Below are 23,713 nucleotides of genomic sequence, written 5' to 3'. Positions count from 1 at the left end.
CCTAAATACAATAAAGATCATATATGACAAGTCAACAACTAACATCACACTTGATGGAGAAAAGCTAAAAGCTTTTCCTCTAAGATCAGAAGAAAACAAAGATGCCCACTCGCACCACCTTTATTCAACATAGTACAGGAAGTCTCAGCCAGAGCAATTAGGCAAGAAAAAGAAAAGTCATCCAAATTGGAAAGGAAGAAGTGAAATAGTCTCTATTGGCATTTACACAATATTACGTAAAGAACACCCTAAAGACTCCACCAAAAAAAACAGAACTTATAAATGGATCAGTAAACTTGCAGGATACAAAGTCAATATATAAAATCATTTGCACTTCTATACATTAACAATGAAATATTAGAAAGAGAAATTATGAAAACAATCTAATTACATTGCACCAAAAAGAATAAAAAATATGTAGGAATAAATTTAACCAAGGAGCCCTGGCCGGTTTGGCTCAGCAGTTGGAGCATCGAACTGACCCAGGTTTGGTTCCAACTAAGGGCACGTACCTCAGTTGCAGTTTGTCCCTGGCCCTGGTTGGGTTGTGCGGGTGGCAACCACTCGATGTGTCCCTTTCACGTTGATGTTTCTCTCTCTCTCTCCCTCCCACTCTATGAACAAAGTATCGAAAAATGTCCTCAGGTGAGAATAAAAAAAAAATTTAACCAGGGAGGTGAAAGACCCGTACACTGAAAACTATGACATTGATAAAAAAAACAAAAACACGAAGGTACAAATTAAAGGACAGATATTCTGTGCCCATGTGTTAAAACAACTAATGCTGTTAAAACGTCCATGCTACCCAAAGTTATCTACAGATTCAGTGGAATTCCTATCAAAATTCCAGTGGCATTTTTCACAGATGTAGAAAAAACAATCCTAAAATTTGCATGGAATCACAAAAGATCCCAAATAGCCAAAGCAATCTTGAGATATAACAAGGCTTGAAGGCATCAAACTTCTTGGTTTAAAACTAACTATATTACACGGTTGCTGGTGCGATGGGCGGGCTTCTCTCTGGTTGCTGGTGCGATGGGCGGGCTTCTCTCTGCCTGCTGCGCGTAAAATGCAAGGGCGCGCAGAGCAGCCAGCCGCTAGGGTCGGCTAGACGCCAAAGCGTCGGGGTCAGTTGTGTCGTGAAAATGACGCTGGTACCGTCTCCCCGACAGCTGGCGCTGTGCGTTAGCCCCAGGTGGGCTCAGCGGCTGCCTGGTGAGACTACGCTCAAGCCTAGCCCATTCCTTCTTGGACCAGATGTCAAGCAGCTACACTGAGTCGACTGCTGCTGCGGGCAATGGCAGCCTCATCGGCCTCGCACCGGCCCATAAAGGGGATCCTGAAAAACAGGAGCTCTATGGCTTCCAATGTGCTGTCTCCTTCAGAACAGCAGCGGGACAAGAGTGTGGAAGAACTGAGTAAAAAATCCCAGAGGTGGGATGAAGTGAACATCGTGGCGACAAATTATGCATCAGATGAAGACTATGGTTTAGTGAAAATATATGAACCAAGCACTCCGTACAATAGTATGATAAGTGATGATGACGATGTGTTGGGTGATTCAGAGACCGGTAAAGCCCAGCCAGATACATTAGTTAAGAAATTATCTGTCGCTGAAGGCTCAGAGACAAAAGATCGGGTCCGTGAACAAGAAAGCAGTGGAGATGAAGATGGTGACCTCCCACCTGAACAAGGTAAAAAGTCTCTATTGAGTACCTGCTGTTTATTCTTTTTCAAGTGCTCTGTAGGAAATGCACAGGGGGAAGAAAAGACCAAGCTTCAGGGATCTTCCAGACCAGCTAGAGAAAAAAAGCAAGAGTTCGAAATGAAAAGGAAGCTTCATGACAGTGAAGGACTGAATATTAAATTGGCTAGGCAATTAATAGAAAAAGACCTAGATGATGAGGAGGAAAATGAAGAAACAGCAAAGACTGCAACCAAAGAAAATATGAATATGGAAGAATCAAATCAAGGATCTACTACATGTGATCAACTACAAAACAAATCAGAGAGTTCATAGAAGAAATTTGTTCAACACTGTAATTGTCTGATACAAACTGTTACTGTATTATACTGCTTCTTGTTCTCTACAATACATGACTTAAGTACCAAAATGCATACCAGTTATATGTTGCCAAGAATTAAATAACTTTAGAGACTAATTAGACTCAAAATGCCTAATTGATACATATATTCTTGTACCCAATACCACAAATACAGCATATTACCATCAGTCCCAAACTGCATTATTTTCGTAAGAACACTGGTTAATTTGCATAAGATATTATATAGCCCTGGCCGGTTTTGCTCAGTGGTTAGAGTGTCGACCTGCGGTCCAGAGAGACCCGGGTTCGGTTCCCGCTAAGGGCGCGTACCTCAGTTGCAGTTTGTCCCCGGCCCTGGTTGGTGGTGCGGGTGGCAGCCACTCGATGTGTCCCTTTCACCGTCGATGTTTCTCTCTCTCTCTCTTCCTTTCTCTCCCTCCCACTCTATCTGAATAAAAAATGAAAAAAAATGTCCTCGGGTAAGGATAAAAAAAAAAGATATTATATAGCTTTTTATGTTTTAGAGGTTAAACAAGATCTTGGGAAGAGGTAGGGAATCTAATTTATTTTCTTCACTTCTAGATGTGATAGCTCTTATAAAATTTTTTTAAAAAATGAAAATCCAGGGCCCAACTCCTTCTGATCGAGGCCCCCCCAAAAACATAAAAAAATAAAAAATGAAAATCCAGTTGGAACAAGATTATACAGGCTGATAAATGTTCAGTCTGAAAAGTATTTATTAGCCTATAAATACTCTTTTTTTCCTTGATTTATCTGTTTAGTTGAAAAAGGTTGTTATATGAGTTACTGTTGCATTTTCTGGCCTACTACCTTTAAAATTCCTTTTGAGTTTCTTTGTTTACAAGGAAAGGATTAATCTGTTTCCCACCAAAACTAGTTTTAGTGCCCCCTGCCAGGTGGCTCATTTGGTTGGAGGGTCATCCCATACACCAAAAAGGTTACAGGTTCAATTCCTGGCCAGGGAACAAACCTAGGTTGTAGGTTTGATCCCTGGTCCAGATGCGAACGGGAAACAGCTGATTGATGTTTCTCTCTCTCAGATCAATAAACATATACTCTGAAGGTGGGAGCGAGGAGGAGGGGGCTCAATGGGGGGAAAAAGGGAGCCATCTCTAATACTTTCAACAATAAAGATTTTAAAAATTCCGATAGAAATTATTTTTAAAAATAAATAAACATATCCTCTGGGGAGGATTAAAAAACACTAGCTTTATTCAAAAATAAATAAATTATCAGGTTGAACTTGCACTAATATCTACTCTTTTTTTGTACACTTGATTGGCAGATGTCAGGTCAGTTAAAAAATATATATATATATATAATTCTAATATAGTCTCAGTATTCCCTTTATATGCCTGTTCTAACCCCCTACTTTTGTTTCTTACTCCTTTCCACATAAACACACATGATAATCCTTTACCTTTATAAAGGACCATAAAGATTGTTATGATGTTAGAAACTCTTTTTCCTCTCACATTCTGTCATTTACTGCAACAATGAAAATCTTATTTTGGCCCTGGCCGGTTTGGCTCAGAGGTTAGAGGGTTGGCCCGCAGTCCGGAGAGTCCCAGGTTCGGTTCCTGCTAAGGGCATGTGCCTCGGTTGCAGTTTGTCGCCAGCTCCACTTGGGGTTGTGCGGGAGGCAGCCACTCGATGTGTCCCTTTCACGTCGATGTCTCTCTCTCCCTCCCACTCTATCCGAACAAAAATGGAAAAATGTCCTCGGTTGAGGATAAAATAAAAGAAAATAAAAAAGAAAATCTTATTTTGACTATCAATGCTTATTTTTTCTTCTAAACATGGAGAAAATAGATTTACTAGCAGTAGTACTATAGACAGGAAATACAATTCAACTGCAGAATTTCTACACTACTGATTTACAGTTTGCTAATTAAATTGCTATTACTATTTACTGCTTGACTTAGATATACCTTAGGTTTTTTTTGTTTTTTTTTTTTTGCATGATGAAAGAATTGTGTGTAACCAGTGATATGATGATAGTTCCTGAATGTACAGACAAAAGTAATTCTGAACACATTTTAACTTAAAAACTTTAATCCCTGCTTTAAGGGAATATGATAATGTATACTATGACAAATGTACTTTATTCTTCTAACACAGTGAGATTAAGATTTTTTTTACCCCCGAAATGAAGTGTGGTTTCTGTGTATCTTGGTTTAGTGATAGTTTCATTTTTAGTCAATTATTATCTTAATGTTTTTTTAGTATCCAAAGAATCCATTATATGAACAGACTTTTAAAATAATTTCTGTATATTGTATATATGAAATGGCTTTTATTGAACAGCTTATCGTCTACTTACAAGTTTATGGAAATATCAATATGTCAAAATAAATAAAAAGTGGGAGAAAAAAATAACTACAATACAAAACTATAGTGATCAAATCAGTATGGTTTTATGCATAAAAACAGACAGATATCAATGGAACAGAAGAGAGAATCTAGAAGAAAAACCACCAATATACAGTCAGTTAATTTATGACAAAGGAGCCAAGAATACAATGGGGCCCTGGCCAGTTTGGCTCAGCAGACCAAAGATTTCGGGTTTGATTCTGGTCAAGGGCACGTACCTGGGTTGCAGGTTCAATCCCCACTCCAGTCAGGGTTGTGCGGGAGGCAACTATTCAATGTGTCTCTCTCACACTAATGTGTGTGTGTGTGTGTGTCTCTCTCTCCCTCCCTTCCACTCTACCTAATAAAATCAATGAAAAAATATCCTTGGGTGAGGATTAACAACAATAACAAAAATACAATGGGGAAAGGATAGTTTCTTCAACAAATGGTGTTAAGAAAACTGGACAGCAACATGCAAAAGAATGAAACAGGACTCCTATCTTACAACATACACACAAAATCAATTCAAAATGAATTAAACTTAAATTAAAACATGAAACTGTAGCCCTAGCCGGTTTGGCTCAGCGGTTGGAGCGTCGGCCTGCGGTACAGAGAGACCCGGGTTCGGTTCCCGCTAAGGGCACGTACCTCGGTTGCAGTTTGTCCCCGGCCCTGGTTGGTCGTGCGGGTGGCAGCCACTCGATGTGTCCATTCACATCGATGTTTCTCTTTCTCTCTCTCTCTTCCTCTCTCTCCCTCCCACTCTATCTGAACAAAAAGTGAAAAACTGTCCTCGGGTGAGGATAAAAAACATGAAACTGTAAAAATCCTAGAAGAAAACATAAGGGGTATGCTCCTTGACATCAGTCTTGGCAATAACTTTTGGATTTGACACCAAAAGTACAAGTAACAAAAGCAAAAATAATAAGTGGGACTATGTCAAACTAAAACACAGCAAAAAGAAACCATCAAAAAAATAAAAAGGCGACTTACAGAATAGGAGAAAATATTAGCAAATAATATATCTGATAAGGGGTTAATATTCCAAAATATATAAAGAACTCACACAACACAACAGCAAAAAATCAGTATGATTTAAAAAATGGGCAGCCCTGGCCGGTTTTGCTCAGCGGTTAGAGCGTTGGCCTGCGGTCCTGAAAGACCCGGGTTCAGTTCCCGCTAAGGGCATGTACCTCGGTACATGCAACCACTCGACGTGTCCCTTTCACGTCAATGTTTCTCCCTCTCTCTCCCTCCCACTCTATCTGAACAAAAAAATGGAAAAATGTCCTCAGGTGAGGATTAAAAAAAAAAAAGGGCAGAGGGCCCTGGCCAGTTTGGCTCAGCAGTTAGAGCATTGGCCTACAGTCCAGAGAGACCCGCATTCGATTCCCGCTAAGAGCGCGTACCTTGGTTGCAGTTTGTCCCTGGCTCTGGTTGGTCATGTGGGTGGCAGCCACTCGATGTGTCCCTTTCACGTCAATGTTTCTCTCTCTCTCTCTTCCTCTCTCTCCCTCTACCCGAACAAAAAATGAAAAAATGTCCCCAGGTGAGGATTAAAAAAAAAAAAAGGGCAGAGGAACCAAAGAAGACATACAGGTAGCCAACAGGTACATAAAAAGGTGCTCAACATCACTAATCATCAAGGACATGCAAATCAAAACCACAATGAAGTATCACTTAAGAACTATTACCAAAAAACAAGAAATAAGAAGTGTTGGTGAGGATATGAGAAAAAGGAAACTCTTGTTCACTATTGGTAGGAATGCAAATTGGTGCAGCTACTACAGAAAACAGTATGAAGGTTCCTCAAAAAATTAAAAATAGAACTACCATATTACCCTGAAATCCCACTTCTGGGCATATATCCAAAGGAAAGAAAAACAGGATACTGAAGAGATATCTATACTCCCATGTTCACTGCATCATCATGTATAATAGCCATAATATGAAAACAACCTAAGTTCTGTCAATGGATGAATGGATAAAGAAGATGTGTGTGTGTGAGAGAGAGAGATATAAGGAGGGGGTACAAAGTTTTAGCTATAAGATGAATAAAGTCTGAGGATCTAACATGATGACTACAGTTAATAATACTGTACTATGTAAGTGAAATTTTCTAAAAGAATAGAACTTAAATGTTCTCATACATATACAAAAAAGATAAGTATGTGTGGTGATGGATGTGTTAAGTAATTAAGAGGAATCCTTTCACAATGTATATATCTATCAAGTCATGATGTATACTTTAAATAGCTTACAGTTTTGTCAATTATACCTCAATAAAGCTGACTAAAACCAGCAAAGATGTTTTCCAAGCCAAACAGAGTGCCATATTAAGTTTATATCTTATAGTCCTCCCCCCACCCCATCCCATCCTTTTTTTATACTTGCATTTATTATAGCTAGGGTGACCATAAATCCTAATTTGTCTGGAACAGTCCTGTAATAGCTGATAATGTCCCTGTTTCCTTTTCAAAAGTAGCCCAACCCAACTTATACAGCCCACTTTGGGATATAATAAAGGTTAGCAGTAATGACTGTTTAGATGACTGAGTTCTGGCCTCAGATAGACAATTCGTGGCTCTGTTACTTTCATGCTGTGGAACTTTGAAAAAATTAATATATGCCTGTAAGTCCCAGTTTCCTCAAGTATAAAATGTGTTCATTCTTTCAATAAATCTGTCTGCGTGCTCACAATGTGCCAGACACTGTTTTAGGCACTAGGATGAAAGTATGAATGGCAGTGCTTTTACTATTGAGGGAGACAGCAAATAAACTGAAAATATATCTTTAATATTTCAGGTGGAAGTAAGAAAGTAAACCTAGAGAGGGATGACAGAGAGAGAGAGGGGAATGTTATTGTAGAAAGAAGTATCGGGGGTGGACTATGTTCAGAAACATTTGAACAGGAAACTGAATGAAGTGGCAGGATAAGGTATGTGCATACTTGGCAGAGGGAAAGGCAAGTGCAAAAACCCTGAGGCAGGAGCCACTTTGTGGGTTTGAAGAAGAGCACCAACGCCAGTATGGCTAGAAAGGAGCAAGGGGGACAATGACAGGATGAGCAGCTGGAGAGTTGGGAAATGGCTGAGTAGACATTTCCTGAAGATGCTGCAATGATTAAACAAGACAATATATTTAAACCTCTTAACTCGGGACTGACAAATATGTGCTCAATGATCGGCTGTTATTTTTGAAAAATTTTATATGAACTGAAAAAGATCACTTCGAATATGGTGTGTGTGTGTGTGTGTGTGTCCAAAAAGCAATAAACAATTTGGTTCTTAGATTAAAAACAGAGATTTTTTTTCCCTTCTCTTTCTAGATATAAATATAGGCACAGCTGTCTCCATATTTTGAAAGAATTCATGGCAAGAATCCTTCAAAAATCCTCTTCCGTGCCCCTACAGAGAAATGCTATTTCCAACTTCTATTTCTCCCTCTGTAAAGAGCTGATAAACACCAATACATAGAAACAAAGGAGATGGACAATGAGAAGCATCCTTACGTTATATCGAGCATCGAGGCCATCGTAGCTTAGGGGCTGCTTCTGCTGCAGCCTCAGGTCTCCGTTCACATATAACTGAGACCCCGGAATAGCAAACGAGGATTGAAGAAATGCCATGCTCTGCATCACGAATGTTGACATCTTCTGAAATCATTAAAGGAAAAGACAATAAATACCAGTTTCAGTCAGATCTTAAGGGCTTTGGGTTCTAAGTTTCACCTGTTTGTGGTTGAAGCCTAGTGGTCCCTTATGCACCTGGCTTAGCCAAGTAGAGAGAGCTCTGCCCACAACCCTGTGAGCTGTTAATAGCTTGTATAAATTAATATGGCCCTAATGAAAAACATCTGATCTGCCTAAGTTAAATCCCAAACTACACCTCAGAAAAGAGCCTTTTTCTACAGTGTGGGTTTTCCTACAAATCAGAAAGAGGCCTCTATTCTACTATTAAAAGACAAAAGGGAGAGGACAGGCTTCCCTCAGGATTGACTCACGTGCAATTGGTAGGAGAAAGTCAAGATGAGTTGCACACCAAGAACATGCTCCGTGGACTGCAGGGGAAGCTCCAGTTTAAAATATAACATGTCCATTTTCCCATCCTGGTTCCTGTCTTCTTCTCTAGTCTAGGAAACCCAAAGAGGGCCAGTGATCCTGGTCCTTATTAAGTTGTTAAGAATCCATATCACTGTTGTAAGAATCCATATCACTGTTGTACATACACAATGACCCATTGTTCTGCTATACACAGGTATTATCTCTCTTATCAAAGAAAAAGATAAAAATAGAAATAAGTAAATAAAAATAAACCCTGGCCGGTTTGGCTCAGCGGTTAGAGTGTTGGCCCGCGGACCAAAGACCCGGGTTTGTTTCCCACTGACGGCACATACCTTGGTTGCAGTTTGTCCCCGGCCCGGTTGGGGTCGTGTGGGTGGCAGCCAGTCGGTGTGTCTCTCTCACATTGATGTGTCTCTCTCTTCCTCTCTCCCTCCTGCTCTATCTGAAGATAAATGCAAAAATGTACTTGGGTGAGGATAAAAAAAAAGAATAAAAATAAATAGGTATAAGGAATCAATATTAGAGAAAAAGACACAATGTGCATGGCCCCTGAATTTCATACTTGTACTTCTAAAATATTCAAGGGCCAAACTGAACAGGAACTTGAAGTGGTAATAACAACAATAAATATCAGGTTGGCATTTTTCTTTTTCAATTGTCTCATTTGATCTTTTTTTGTTTTGTTGCTGGCATCTTTCTTTTTTCATTTTTATAAACATGACTGAGTTTGTATGGAAAACTTAAATAGCACATCAGAATTATCTTCTACCTGTCTAGAAGAGAAATGAATACTAATCATTATGCATTCCCCAGACTCAGCAGAAAAACACCATATTCTATTTATACATCTTTTAACCACAAGTGTCTTTGCTGCAGATTCTCGATGTTGGACTGATTCTTATTACTGTCAGGACTTTAAAGCCTAGTGCATCTTTTAGTACCAATCAATAAAATGAAAAAGGAAGCTCTGGAAAATCAGTAAACCATTAAAACTACACAGATACTTTATAAATTATGGATATGAAAGTAGGGAAAAACAACTCTTAAGAGGTAAAAAGACAAATTATAGCTCATAAAAAAAACAAAAACAAAAACAAAACCCACTGGTATCCAGTCTTGCCATCCATAGTCTTGCTCCATAGTGATCCTAAAATGACTAGCAGGAAAGGATGTTTCCTAAAATGTGATCGCTGCTGACATGATTCCTTGGCACAACTCTGGATCTTGTTGCTACAACTGCTCCTTTCCCAGTATAGGTTCCCAGAAGGATTTTAGCATAGTGTTATCAATATTCCCATCTGAATTCTCCATCTACTGATTCATTTTTTCTTCCATCAATAAAATTATGCAAGAAAGAGATTCTTTGTTCTTTTTCAGACTAATAAGGTTGTTTAAGATGGAGATATCTCAGTTTTCAGAAACTTTCGATTGCTTTCCTTCTAGACAATAATGTCCTTATCCTAGGCCACAGAGAAACCTGCCCTCTGTCTTCTGTCGCATACTATTTTCCCTGTCCTGTTGCATCAGCTTCACAGGTGCAGCAGAGGGATTATGTGTTATCTGGCCTGATCATCAAGTTACTGAGGCAATTATGTATAAGCAATTATGATTAGGATAGAAAAAAGGCTGCCTTATCTTTCTGTGAATCTTCTTCAGTTGGTGTTTGGGAAGACCTGGAAGACTAAGTTGGGTTAACTATCTGGAGTGGATCTATGCTTCTTGGATCCTTAGGATTAAACAGGAAGACAAGGATCAAGTGTCTCAGCTTGCAAGGGAGGATAGTGGCTGGGAGGGAATTGCCAGAAGAATACAGACTCCAACACAGTGTGGGAGGGAGAAAAAAGCAATTCATTTGATTTTTAAACAGAGCAAGTATTATTATCCCCATTGTATAGATGAGAAAATCAAGGCTTAGTGGGGTGAAGGAATTTATTGGGTACTGCTAGTAATTTATTGGGGTACTGCTAGACAGGATTTGAAAATATATTTTTTACTTCAAATATGGTTCTTTCCAGATAAAACAAAACAAAAACCAAAACCCAAAACAACTCAAGAAGATGTTGGGTAGGACAAATAATTTTGAAAAAACCAGTGTCAAAAGTATGAGTGTAAGCCCGGCAGGTGTGGCTCAGTGGTTGAGCATTAACCCATGCAGCAAGAGGTCACTGGTTCAATTCCTGGTCAGGGCATATGCGCAGGTTATGGGCCTGATCCCCAGCGTGTGGCATGTAGGAGGCGGCCAATTGATTTTCTCACTCATCTATGTTTCTATCTCTCTTTCTTTCTCCCTTCCTCTCTCTCAAATCAATAAATATTAAAAACAAAAAACCCTTGAAAAAAAAAGTATGAGTTTAAGTCGTATACTTGCTTGTGCACATATTTTTCCCTCCAGGTTCAGAGAGAACAGAGATCTGGCATAGCACCATAATTAATATCTACTTATTAAATTCACTCATTAATCTATCAAGTATATTTTGAGGGCCTACTATGTGTCAGGCACTATTTCAGGTGCTAGGAATATAATGGCAAACAAAATAGACCAAGTCCCTCTCTTCCCCCCACTGGAGCTTACATTCCCAGCCAAGAAGGCAGACAATAAATCAATAAATAAGTAAATATATACCTATATTAGGTAATGATAAGTGCCACAAAAAAATGTGAACAGCCTGGCCGGTGTGGCTCAGTGGTTGAGCGCTGGCCCATGCACCAAGAAAGAGGTCACAGGTTGTGGGCCCGATCCCCAGTGGGGGCATTCAGGAGGTGGCCAATTGATGTTTCTACCTCTCTCTCCCTCTCCTTCTGTCTCTCTCTAAAAAATCAATACAGAAAAAAAAAAAATTAAAAAATAAAAAAGAAATGTGAAGCAGTCTAAAATTAGAGAATATCTCAGCAGGTGTGGCTCAGTGGATTGAGTGTTGTCCCATGGACTGAGGTCCCGGTTCAATTCCCCCCAGTCGGGTTGCAGGCTAGATCCCCAGTGGGGGGTGTGCAGGAGGCAGCCGATCGATGTTTCTATCTCTCTCTCCCTAAAAAAATCAATAAAAACATATTTTAAAAAATAAGTAAATAAATAAAATTAGAGAACCAGGGTAAATTTTTTTATAGAAAATATTCAGGAAGACCTGACTGTTGGAAACCTGAATGAAGTGGGGTAAGGAGGCATGGAATATCTGTGGGAAGAGTGATCCCAGCTAACAAAGTGAACATATGCACTAAGTAAAAGTGGGGCAGTGTTTAAGAGAGTGTTACCCGGCCAGTGCAGCTGAGCAAAGTAATATGGAGAGTAGTGAATAAAGGGGGCCGGGAGAGAGCCATGGGGAAAAAAGATGATACAAACGGTGCATATCCCACAATGACCTATCACCAAGTTAGAATCTCACTCCCCTAAAACTGGCAAGGTGGGCTACATTTCTGTGCTATCACTTGGATATCAATGAAATCAATTATTTAATTCCATTTAGTTCAAATCAATCTTAACACATGTGCAACAGCTATAAAGACAGGTATTCAAAGGGCTAATACTTCTTTAACACAAGTTCAAGGTTATTATCTAAAATCAATGCCCTGGCCGGTTTGGCTCAGCGGGTAGAGTGCCGGCCTGCGGTCCAGAGAGACCTGGGTTCAGTTCCCGCTAAGGGCACGTACCTCGGTTGTAGTTTGTCCCCAGCCCTGGTTGGTCATGCGGGTGGCAGCCACTCGATGTGTCCCTTTCACGTCGATATTTCTCTCTCTCTCTTCCTCTCTCTCCCTCCCACTCTGTCTGAATAAAGAATGAAAAAAAGTCCCCCAGTGAGGATAAAAAAATAAAAAATAAAAATAAAATAAATAAAATAAAATAAAATTGGTGTGTCTAAGATAATTCATAAATCACACCATCACTTTATTTCTATAAGGCATAAATACGATTTGGAACAATGTTTATATCCCTTGATTGTTCCATCGGATCCCACTGCATATCCCAGGAGAGAGATATTCTTATTAATAATAGTAATAATTAGAGACGTAGGTACTATCATGCTCTTTAGATAAACAGTTACATTGAAGCCGAGAGAGTATGGAGCCCAATGACAGAACTGGGGCTAGGATTCAGGTTTGCTGACTTTTATTCAGTGCTCCTTCTATAATAACCCACAAGAACCTTAATTTCAAGGGTTTCTGGTAGTTAAAAGAATGCAATCCTTTACAAATATGTTAAATCAATACTAATATATTAGATAGAATAAATACAGGCATCATTGGATTTAGTCAGCGCATATCAGTCTACCTGTATCAACAGGAAAACAGAAACTAAATAGTTATTCTAACAGAGGGAATTTAGTATAGGGGATAATTAGTAACATAGGTATTAGGGGACTAAAAACGAAAAAAGAGCACTGGCTGGTTTGGCTCAGCGGTCGCCTGCAGTCCAGAGACTCAGGTTCGGTTCCCGCTAAGGGCACGTACTTCGGTTGCAGTTTATCCCCGGCCCTGGTTGGGTCATGCGGGTGACAACCACTCGATGTACCCCTTTCACGTTGATGTTTCTCTCTCCCTCCCACTGTATTTGAACAAAAAAAATGGAAAAATGTCCTCGGGTGAGGATTTAATTAATTAATAAATAAAAACGAAAAAAGGGAATGCTGCCCTGGCCAGAATGGCTCAGCAGTTAAAGTGTAGGCCCAGGAACCAGAGAGACCCGGGTTCGGTTCCCGCTAAGGGCATGTACCTCGATTGCAGATTGTCCCCTACCCTGGTTGGGGTTGTGTGGGTGGCAACCACTCGATGTGTCTCTCACACATCGATGTTTCCCTCTCTCTCCCTCCTCTCTCAAGATAAAAGCAAAAAAATGTCCTCAGGTGAGGATCAAAAAAAGTAAAATAAAACACACATCCCAAAAGGGAATGCTCTGATAACCCAGAGAGGGAAATTGCAGGAAGCAGCTCCCATGCCTAGAACTGGAGAAGAAAGGAAAGAGGCTGGCATTAGTCTTTGGGTCTCGTGCAAAGTAGGGACCTCTACTTCAGGGCTCCTAGACTCATCAAATCCTTGCTACCTATATTTCAATGAATTTAAGATACCATCAATTATAAAATGTACCATGATTTTATGTAACAGTGAGAAAGAAAAAATTCCAATTAAACTATGACACAATGTTTCTAATAACTTAAGAGTATTTATTGAAAGAGCTTTTATTATTATTATTTTTTATCCTCACCCGAGGACATTTTTCCATTTTTTATTCAGATAGAATGGGAGGGAGAGAGAGAGAAAGAGAGAGAAACATCGATGTGAAAGGGACACATCAAGTGGCTGCCACCCGCACAATACATCTAGGGTCGGGGACAAAATGCAATGGAAGTACATGCCCTTAGCGGGAACTGAACCCAGGTCTCTCTGGGTTCTTAACAACCAATTTGTACTTACTAATCCCTTCACCTTTTTCACCCATTCCCCCAACAACCCCTCCCATCTGGCAACCAACAAAATTTCTCTGTATCTATGAGAATGTTTCTGTTCTGCTTGTTCATTTTGTTTGTAGATTCAATTGTCGATAGATATGTATTCATTCCATTTTGTTTGTTCATATATTTTACCTTTTTCTTCAAAAATACCTTTAATCATTTCATATAATAACAGTTTGGTGGTGATGAACTCCTTTAACTTTTTCTTGTCTGGGATACTCTTTATATGGCCATCGATTCTAAATGACAGCTTTTCAGGATAGAGTGATCTTGGTTGTAGATTCTCGCTTTTCATCACTCTGAATATTTCTTGCCACTCCCTTCTGGCCTGCAGAGTTTCTTTTGAGAAATCAGCTGACAGTCTTATGGGAACTCCCTTGTAGGTAACTAACTGCTTTTCTCTTGCTGCTTTTAAGATTCTCTCTTTGTCTTGAACCTTTTGCATTTTGATGATGATGTGTCTTGGTGTGGGCCTCTTGGGGTTCATCTAGTTTGGGACTCTCTGTGCTTCCTGGACTTGTATGTCTGTTTCTTTTGCCAAGTTAGAAAAGTTTTCTGCCATTATTGTTTCAAAAAGGTTTTCGATTTCTTGTTCTGTCTCTTCTCCTTCTGGCACCCCCAAGATGCGAATGTTGGCACGCTTGAAGTTGTCCCAGAGGCTCCTTACACTATCCTCATTTTTTTGGATTCTTTTTTCTTTTTGTTATTTTGATTGGGTGTTTTTTGTTTCCTTATATTCCAAATCGATGGTTTCCTTCTTGGCTTTACCTACTCTACTATTGAATCTGTGTGAATTATTCTTTATTTCACTTAGTGCCTCCTTCATTTCTGACTGGTCCTTTTTTATGCTCTTGAGGCCCTCACTAAGTTCACTAAGGTTCTCACTAAGTCCACTGAGTATCCTTATAAGCAGTATTTTGAACTCAGCATCTGTTAGGTTGCTTATCTCCATTTTGCTTAGTTCTTTTCTGGAGTTTTGTTCTGTTCTTTCATTTGGGACCTGTTTCTTTGTCTCCTCATTTTGGCTGCCTCCCTGTGTTTGTTTCTATGTATTACTTAATGAGAGGTATGGCGCTAGCTGAGACCAGATGCTGCTGGTTTGAAAGAATTTAGGAAAACTGAAGCAAGATCCAAGACAGGTCAATCCTATGGTAAAGCAACTTGCAACAGCTTGGGTGGGCCTGAAAGTAGGGTGGGGCGGGGTCTTGGGGAATCACCAGGGCAGGGCAAATAGTGCGAGCCAGGTTGCTGGAGTCCCAGATATGGCGGCTTTCTGCTGCCCCAGGGAAGGGCTCACCAAAGGAACGAAGGCCTCTGACAGCAAGTCTATCCAGGAGAAAGCTGTCTCTCCAGCCCTCACTCCAATGCCAAACAACTCAGTTCTTCCCCATATGTCTCTGGTGCCTTTCAAGCTGCCTCCCCCATGCTGGAGCCTGGAGGGGGCGAGTCTGAATAAATCTGTGCGCGGGCCCTTTAAGAGGAGCTGCCTGGGGTTCCAGCAGCCTCAGCCTCCCTCAGCCTCAGGTGCCGCTGGTTTTTCCAGCCAGTTATGGGGACTTCTCTTCCTGGCACTGGAACCCTGAGCTGGACGCCTGGTGTGGGACGGGAACTCCTCAGTCCTCAGGGAGGACCCTCACAGCTAAGGTATCCTCCTGATTTTTATCCGCCACACATGGGTGTGGGACCAGCCCATTGCACCTCTGCCCCTGCTACCAGTCTCTATGTGGCTGCTTCTTTAATTTCATAGTTGTAGGACTTCCATTCAGCTTGATTTCAGGTGGTTTTGAATGACGGTTCTGTAGTTTAGTTGTAACTTTGATGTGGTTGTGGGAGGACAGGGTACTGCGTTTACCTACGATGCCATCTTAACCAGAAGTCCAGAGTTAGCATATTTTGAAATGCCTCTTGAATCTTCACTTACCCACTCTCCATTTGGCTCTTAGGGATTAATATAATATTTTACTATCTTAGTATTTTGTCAGTTATACCTCAGTAAAGCTGAAAATAACAATAGTGTTTTACTACTGTCTCTGGGGTTTTCTTTCATGTTGCTGATGTCCGTTCAGCAACTTTTACTGCTGGCATTTTTTATGTTTGCACGTGTGTAGGCAATGAGGATTGTGCCAAGCCTGTCTCCTGGCCACCGGCATTGTAAAATACCATAGACAGGAAGACACTCTGATTTCAGAGATGTAAAAAAATAAATAAATAAGGTGCCTCAGATACATGGACTCTCCACTTATCTTCCTGTGTCCCCCTACAGTCTACAGCCCCCATATTCTCTGGGTCCACAAATGCCTTAAAGAGCCAAGTCAGGGTCATTGAGGGAAAATATATATCTGTGCTTCTTTTTTTCTTTAATCCTCACCCAAGGATATTTTTCTATTTATCTTCAGATAGAGTGGGAGGGAGAGAGAGGCAGAGAAAGGTGGGAGGGAGGGCATCGACATGAGAGGGACACATCCGCTGGTTGCCTCCCACACGACCCTAACCAGGGCCGGGGACTAACCACAACTGAGGTATGTGCCCTTGGCTGGAATCAAACCTGAGACTCACTGGTCCACAGGCTCTCAGGGATTAAAATAATATTTTACTATCTCTACTGCTGAGCCAAACCAGCCAGGGCATATCTGTGCTTCTTTCTTCTTTCATTTGAAACAAAAAAACTCAACTTTTAAAGCATGAAAAACATAGGGAGACGCTGTACAAGGTGAGCTGACCAAAGCAGAAGCAGGGTCTTTTCTGACTTTTGCGGCATTTTCCCAAATTACCAACAGAAAAGTCACCTCCCAGCATTTGCTCAAACCTTGATCTAAAACTACTGCTTCCTCGGCTTCCCGGGCAGTTTCTCAGATGGGTTGTAGTCAGTATAAATTTTTGTTCAGAGTTAGAAAAGTAAAGAATTTTGTTGCAATAAGGGTTAAGAGTATAAGATATGGAATAAGAAATCCTTGAGCTCAGCCAGGAAGGAAGCAAATCAATTACTGAGAAAAACTGTAGATGTCAAAGTCATAAATTACTTATACACACTGGGCTAGAACGGAGCGGGGGAAAAAGACTAAGAAAAATGAGATCTGGTTTTGTGTTTTACAGTGTACAACTGTCCCACACTGAAAATGATTACTAGTTCTAGGCACCATAAAAATAAGAGGTAGTCTTAGCTTTGCAGATTTAAAATTGGAACACCCACACACTGGAAGCAGGGGAACATGGGCATGCTCTCAAGGGCAGTTTCTGGTCACAGAAGATAAGAGGTTAACCAGCAGTCCTACTGGGGAATCCACCAGTTGTGGTAGATGAACAAGTGAAAAGAACAAATAAGTAAAACCTAATGCTATATACTTCTTTTTAGAATTATTTTAAGTTTTCATTATTTCTTAGACTCAAGTAACCAGAAGAGTATGACAGAAATATACAGACATAAAAACCAAAACCAAAACAACAACAAAAAATTGCTACTCAAAATTGGAAAGGCAGGGAATGCTATCCTAAAAGATGAATAACAAGCTAAATGTTTGTTTGGAATAATTAAAAAAAAAACAAAAAACACTTTTATTTCCACGTTTGGAAAGGAAACATATGCACATGGAAGGTAGCATACCTCAATACTGACCTCTGATTCAGTCACCCCTCCTCAGAAGCATTATAATCTCAAATAAGAATAAAAATGGGCAACATGCCATAATTAGTAAGGAGCTATTGAAAGAAATTTGTCTCCTACTCCAGTTCTGTTTTTAAAATCAATTTAAAATTTCTGATCATTTAAAGAATGAGAGTTCAATAATGCTTGTTACAAAACCCAGCAGAGCCCTGGCCGGTTTGGCTCAGCGGTTAGAGTGTCGGCCTGCGGTCTGGAGAGACCTGGGTCTGGTTCCCACTAAGGGCATGTACCTCTGTTGCAGTTTGTCCCCGGCCAGGGGTTGGTTGTGCAGGTGGCAGCCACTCTATGTGTCCCTTTCACATCGATGTTTCTCTCTCTCTCTCTCTCTTCTTCTCTCTCCCTCCTGCTCTATTTGAACAAAAAAATGGAAGGGTGTCCTCGGGTGAGGATTAAAAAAAAAAAAAAAAGAATAAAAGTCTCAAAACCCAGCAGACTTCCACCCCCACGGCAAATGTTTTTAACTCATTTCAGGCATTCTCTGTTGACTTCCCACCAGAAGAGATAAAGATTTAGCTTGGCCATTGTGGCTCAGTGGATGAGCATCAACCAGCCCATGCACCAAGAGGTCGCTGGTTCATTCCTGGTCAGGGCACATGCCCAGATTGTGGGCCAAATCCCCAGTTGGGGGCATGCAGAAGGCAGCCAATCTATGTTTTCTCTCATCGGTGTTTCTGTCTCTCTCTCCCTCTCCCTTCCTCTCTCTCTCAAATAACATAAAGAAAGAATTAAAAAAAAAAGAGATAGCCCTGGCCGGTTTGGCTCAGTGGTTGGAGAGTCAGCCTGCGGACCAGAGAGTCCTGGGATTGGTTCCTGCTAGGGGCACGTACCAAAAAAAAAAAAGAGATAGCCCTGGCCAGTTTGGCTCAGCAGTTAGAGCGTCAGCCCACAGACCAGAGAGTCCTGGGTTCTGTTCCCGCTGAGGGCCTGTACCTCAGTTGCAGTTTGACCCTGGCCCCTGTTGGGGTCGTGTGGGTGGCAATCAGTTGATGTGTTTCTCACGTGGATGTTTCTCTCTCTTCCTCCCACTCTCTCTCCCACTCTGTCTGAAGATAAATGCAAAAAAAATGTCCTCAGGTGAGGATAAAAAAAAAGAGAGAGAGAGATAAAGATTTAATTTTCTTCCACTCACCCTCTAGCACCACCATGCGCGCGCGCGTGCACACACATACACACACACACACACACACCCTTCCCATTTTACCAGTAGAATTACTCACATTTGACTATGTAAATTATATTCACAACTCTGATTACCTTTCACATTCTTTCCTTACTTTTTATTTTTCTGGACTTAATAAGTATCTTATTTGCTTGCTTAGTTTTCTATTATACTATTTCAACAAACAGCTTCTATTGAAATTTCTTACAATTTGATGTTTATTCAGAATCTTGTTCACTGCAATGTTCTACTAGAGGAAACAAATAAAATATCCACTAACAGGGAACTGGTTAAATCCTTTGCAGTTGTTTCATATCATGAAATACCTTGTAGATCTTAAAAAGAACAAGGTTGGTTAACAAGTATTGATACATGTACCGAACTGAGCCTTTAATTTTGTCATTATATATACCAGTAACTCTGAATTATATATATATTTGTTAATCCTCACCCAAGGATATTTTTCCATTGATTTGGAAGGGAGGGAGAGGGAGAGGGAGGGACAGAAACATCGATGTGAGAGAGACACAACAGGATTGGTTGCCTCCCCCACCGGGGATTGAACCTGCAACCCAGGTACATGCCCTTGATGGGGAATCAAACCTGTGACCCTTGGGTATGCAGACCCACGCTCTAACCACTGAGCCCAACCGGAAAGGGCTGAATCATATTTTGTTTGTTGTTATTCATATGCCTAATCAGATTTAACTTTTTTTCCATTTTATTTAGTTGCTGGAAAAAATCTGAATTGTTTTTCAGCAACACAAGTTTGGCTTACAGGCCAATCATCTCAGAGATGTTTACACAGATTCAACTTTGGAAGAAGGAAACCAGAATTTTCATACTTCTAAAGGAAAATCTTTTCACAAAATGAATGGAAAGGGAGTGCCTGTAAAGGCAGCACTCACCTGAACCAAATACTAAATTACTGGACAGCTGCAGGACCGAGCAGCATGGATGAGACAAGCCCAGGGAGGCGGGAGGGCCATTCCGGGGAGGTTGCTTAGCCAATCAGGGCCTTGGCTTCCCAGTGTCAAGTCCGTCTAAAAATGCCTGCTCTTTCCACTCCTAGTATTCGGATGCACACTTGCAGCGCCACTAAGGGGTTGTAACAAGCACACCGCTCGTCTTTCACGAATCATAAAGGCACTTTCACGACCACCTTTCCATCAGGCCAGGCCCACGGAAATGGCGTGGGCTAGAAACAGGCAGCCGCAGGCCTCCGGACGCTGTCAGGAAGCACGCTGCCAGCAGGGGCTAACTTTCTTGGGGTTGTGGACAGCTTGGGGAAGTCGAATGGAACAAGAGATGTACTCCCCAGGAAGTTAAATATATGTTCAGGCCACTGAACCTGTGTACACAATGTACCGTGGGCTCGAGAACCCTCAAGACCTAAGCTGGGCTCCCCCGAGGCCGGGCCGCCCTCCCCCTGCCCCCTGCCCCCTGCCCCTCCCCCTATTCCTGCCCCTGCCCAGTCCGGGTGGGCAGCTAGGCCCCGGCAGGAACCACGCACCGAAACGAGCGGGATGCGCAGGTGATCTCCCTGCAGCCGGTTGAAGGCGGGAAACGTGCTCCAGGCGAGGAACCCGCCATGCTTGGGTCCCAGCAGGGCCAGGAGCAGTACCTGGTGCTGGAAGCGCACGGTCGGCTGCTCTTCGTAGCTGCTTCGCTTCAGCCAAAAACCTGAGGTGAAAAGGGCGGGAAGGCGGTGGGGAGGCTGTCAGGAAGGCGGGCGCGGAGGGAGCGGGCCCGCGGGAGCCGTGGTGCGCACCGACCAGGGGAAGGCTCACCGTGGCTCCGGAAGGCCACCAGCAGCGGCGGGATGTACGTGAGCGCGGTGGCCAGCAGCAGGAACAGCGCGGCCTTGGAGCAGAGCCGCGCGCGGTACCCGCGCTCGACTGGTTGAGAAAAGAACTCGTAGAGCGCCATGAGCGCAGCGCGGAGGGCGGCCGTACACCCCAGACCCCTTGGCGATAGGGGAGAGACGAGCAAGTTTGGCTTCCCCTGGTTGCCATAACCTTGGTCTCCACGGCAACCGACAGCGCAATGAAAGGAACCAATAGCAAGGACGCGGGGCCTTTGGTAGGGGTGGAGCTAACTAGGGGCGGTACCCACTGCGACGGTAGACCTCCCCTTAGCGTTTTGTGCGTTTTCCCAAAGGCTGAGTGGAAATACGGTGTTTCTCTGCACCAAAATCGCAGCTGTCGTGTTAATATTTGTGTAAAGTAACATTGTTCATAAAATTGACTCAAAGTAAATATTTATGTGTATTTCATTAAGTATGAATTAATGGTTCTTAAGTCCAACCAGTGCCAGCACACCCTACATTGAAGGAAAGCACACAACATAAATGTGTCCGTGGTCTTGGACCTAAGACCAAACTCAGGTCCCTTTGTCTCCCAAATTTCCTGTTGCTTTCACTATACTCCATAGCAGCATAGACATGGAAAAAGGACGCAAATCTGGTTCTTCGTGGGATAAAGAATAATTACTACATAGTTCTCTGTGTTATACTTATTGTTGCCTTGTATTGGGTACAAGTTCGTCTACTGGTTTTAGGGGAAGCTGTGATCCTCCTCAAAGATAACATTAGCTCATCACTGAATTGAATGCTCCCACCCCCTGCCCCAAACCAGTATTTCGAATGTACTTCATTTTCTCTTTTTTAAAAAAACCATGGTTCACATCCAAGTTCATCAGAAGGCCTTGAAGGATCGCGTTACAGTGCCAAGACAGAGTGTGAGGTTTGTGCTCATAGTGGAGTCCAGTAGTTGATGCCCTTATTTTGAAGGCAACCTAGAAGTGGCTTTTAGATGAAGAGAACAGTAGAGATCCTAACACAGACAAACAGAGAGAGGTCAAGACCTGCTCATCTGGAAAAACTATCCAGGGTCCTTACCATAGTCCAAGATGACAATGTCATCAGTCAAAAGATGCTTTTTACATTTGGTCCAGTACTACTCATTCGTGCTTTAAGGCTTTTCTGAGGGTAGCCACCAACTCTTAAATACAGTAATTGTATTTCTTTTTTTTTTCTATCCTCACCCAAGGACATTTTTGCATTTATCTTCAGAGAGAGCAGGAGGAAGAGAGGGGGGAAGAGAGAGAGAGAAACATCGATATGAAAGAGACACATAGACTGGTTGCCACCCACACAACCCTAACTGGGGCTGGGGACAAACTGAAACCAAGGTACATGCTCCTAGTGGGAACTGAACCCAGAATTCTCTGGTCTGCTGGCTGATGCTCTAACTGCTGAGCCAAACCATCCAGGGCGAATAGTTGTATTTCTTAAAGCTTGTGTTATGATTCTGACATTACATTGTATCTATGCTTTTAGCAGATGACTTTCACTTATTTAGATAACCATTAAAATAAGATTCTAAAATAGATGTTTCCAGCCCTAGCCAGTTTGGCTCAGCGGTTAGAGCGTTGGCCTGTGGTCTGGAGAGACCCGGGTTCAGTTCCCGCTAAGGGCACGTACCTCGGTTGCAGTTTGTCCCCGGCCCTGGTTGGGTCGTGCAGTTGGCAGCCACTCGATGTGTCCCTTTCACATTGATGTTTCTCTCTCTCTCTCCTCTCTCTCTCTCTCTCTCTCTCTCTCTCTCTCTCTCTCTCTCTCTCTCTCTCTCTCTCTCTCTCCCCCTCCTATTCTACCTGAACAAAAAATGGAAAAAAATGTCCTTGGGTGAGGATTAAAAAAAAAAAAAAGGAGTAATGTACAGGGAATCAATAGTAGAGTAGGTGAAGCCTAGAAGGAAACCATCGATTTGGAATACAAGGAAGCAAAAAACACCCAATCAGAACAAAGAATAATAATAAAAAAAAAATGAGGATAGTGTAAGGAGCCTCTGGAACAACTTCAAGTGTATCAACATTTGCATCATGGGGGGTGCCAGAAGGAGAAGAGAGAGAGCAAGAAATTGAAAACCTATCTCTAAAAACAATGGCAGAAAGCTTCCCTAACTTGGTGAAGGAAACAGACATACAAGTCCAGAAAGCACAGAGTCTCAAACAAGATGAACCCCAAGAGGCTCACACCAAGACACATCATCATTAAAATGCAAAAGTTTCAAGACAAAGAGAGAATCTTAAAAGCAGCAAGAGAAAAGCAGTTAGTTACCTACTACAGAGCTCCCATAAGACTGTCAACTGATTTCTCAAAAGAAACTTTGCAGACCAGAAGGGAGTGGCAAGAAATATTCAAAGTGATGAAAAGCAAGGACCTACAACCAAGATTACTGCAAAGCTATCATTTAGAATTGATGGCCATATAAAGAGTTTCTCAAACAAGGAAAATCTAAAGGAGCTCATCACCACCAAACCAGTTTTATATGAAATGTTGATGGGAGAGGAGGGGGAGGGGGAGGAGGAAGGGGAGGAAATGTGAAAAATAAAATGGTAATAAATACATATATATCAACAATTGAATCTACAAACAAAATGAGCAAGAACAGAAACAGACGCATAGATACAGAGAACTTTTTATTGGTTGCCAGATTGGGGGGGAGGGTTGGGTGAAAAAGATGAAGGGATTAAGAAGTACAAATTGGTTGTTAGACTAATGAACCTCAAAGGGAAGGTGGGAGGAAGGGCAGGAAGAGAAAAACCAAAGAACTTATATGCATATATGCATAACCAATAGACACAGACAATAGTGTGGGGAAAGCAGGAGGGGGATAGGAGTAGGGAGGAGGGGATCAAGGGGGGGAAAAGGAGGGACATCTGTAATACATTCAACAATAAAGATAAGTTTAAAAAGGACAAAAAGAAAAAAGAAGCTAGCCTGATCACTTAAAAAGGAAAGTTATATCACATCACATCTCTGCTTAGCATGGAATTTAAAGGTCAAAACTGTTTGTTCTAGATCTCTTTTATCTCATCTCCTAACACACTTGCCCTGGTTTATTCAGCTCCAGCCAAAAGTTTCCTTCGTGCTCCTAGATTTGCCAACCACTTTATCTAATT

General features: G+C 41.7%; 2 protein-coding genes across 4 annotated transcripts in view; one reads left to right on the top strand and one right to left on the bottom strand.

Annotated features, from left to right (window-relative positions):
* TMEM231 (transmembrane protein 231) overlaps nt 1-20,694 on the bottom strand; it is a 42,748-nt gene extending 22,054 nt beyond the window's left edge. For both annotated transcript variants that reach the window (XR_004961170.1, XM_036275765.1), the window contains exons 1-4: nt 20,536-20,694; nt 20,259-20,428; nt 8,424-8,552; nt 7,933-8,076 (exon numbers count right to left, since the gene is read on the bottom strand). Coding sequence is in view for 1 of the 2 variants with exons in the window: in XM_036275765.1 (XP_036131658.1) it covers nt 7,933-8,076; nt 8,424-8,552; nt 20,259-20,428; nt 20,536-20,674 (582 nt within the window). In the remaining variant the exon portion in view is untranslated. The remainder of the gene's footprint in view (nt 1-7,932; nt 8,077-8,423; nt 8,553-20,258; nt 20,429-20,535) is intronic.
* Nucleotides 1,298-2,020, top strand: LOC118639375 (protein phosphatase inhibitor 2-like). Of its 2 annotated transcripts, XM_036275767.1 has the most exons (3): nt 1,298-1,526; nt 1,596-1,694; nt 1,800-2,020. In XM_036275767.1, the coding sequence occupies exons 1-3, from the start codon at nt 1,298-1,300 to the stop codon at nt 2,018-2,020; spliced, it is 549 nt and encodes a 182-aa protein (XP_036131660.1). The 2 variants fall into 2 exon arrangements, with proteins under 2 accessions (XP_036131660.1, XP_036131659.1); XM_036275766.1 differs by having other exon boundaries at nt 1,298-1,694.
* Nucleotides 20,695-23,713: the final 3,019 nt, after the last annotated feature.

This window comes from Molossus molossus, unplaced genomic scaffold, assembly GCF_014108415.1.
Source record: "Molossus molossus isolate mMolMol1 unplaced genomic scaffold, mMolMol1.p scaffold_m16_p_21, whole genome shotgun sequence".
NCBI classification, from domain to species: domain Eukaryota; kingdom Metazoa; phylum Chordata; class Mammalia; order Chiroptera; family Molossidae; genus Molossus; species Molossus molossus.
This window is presented reverse-complemented; position numbering and strand designations above follow the sequence as displayed.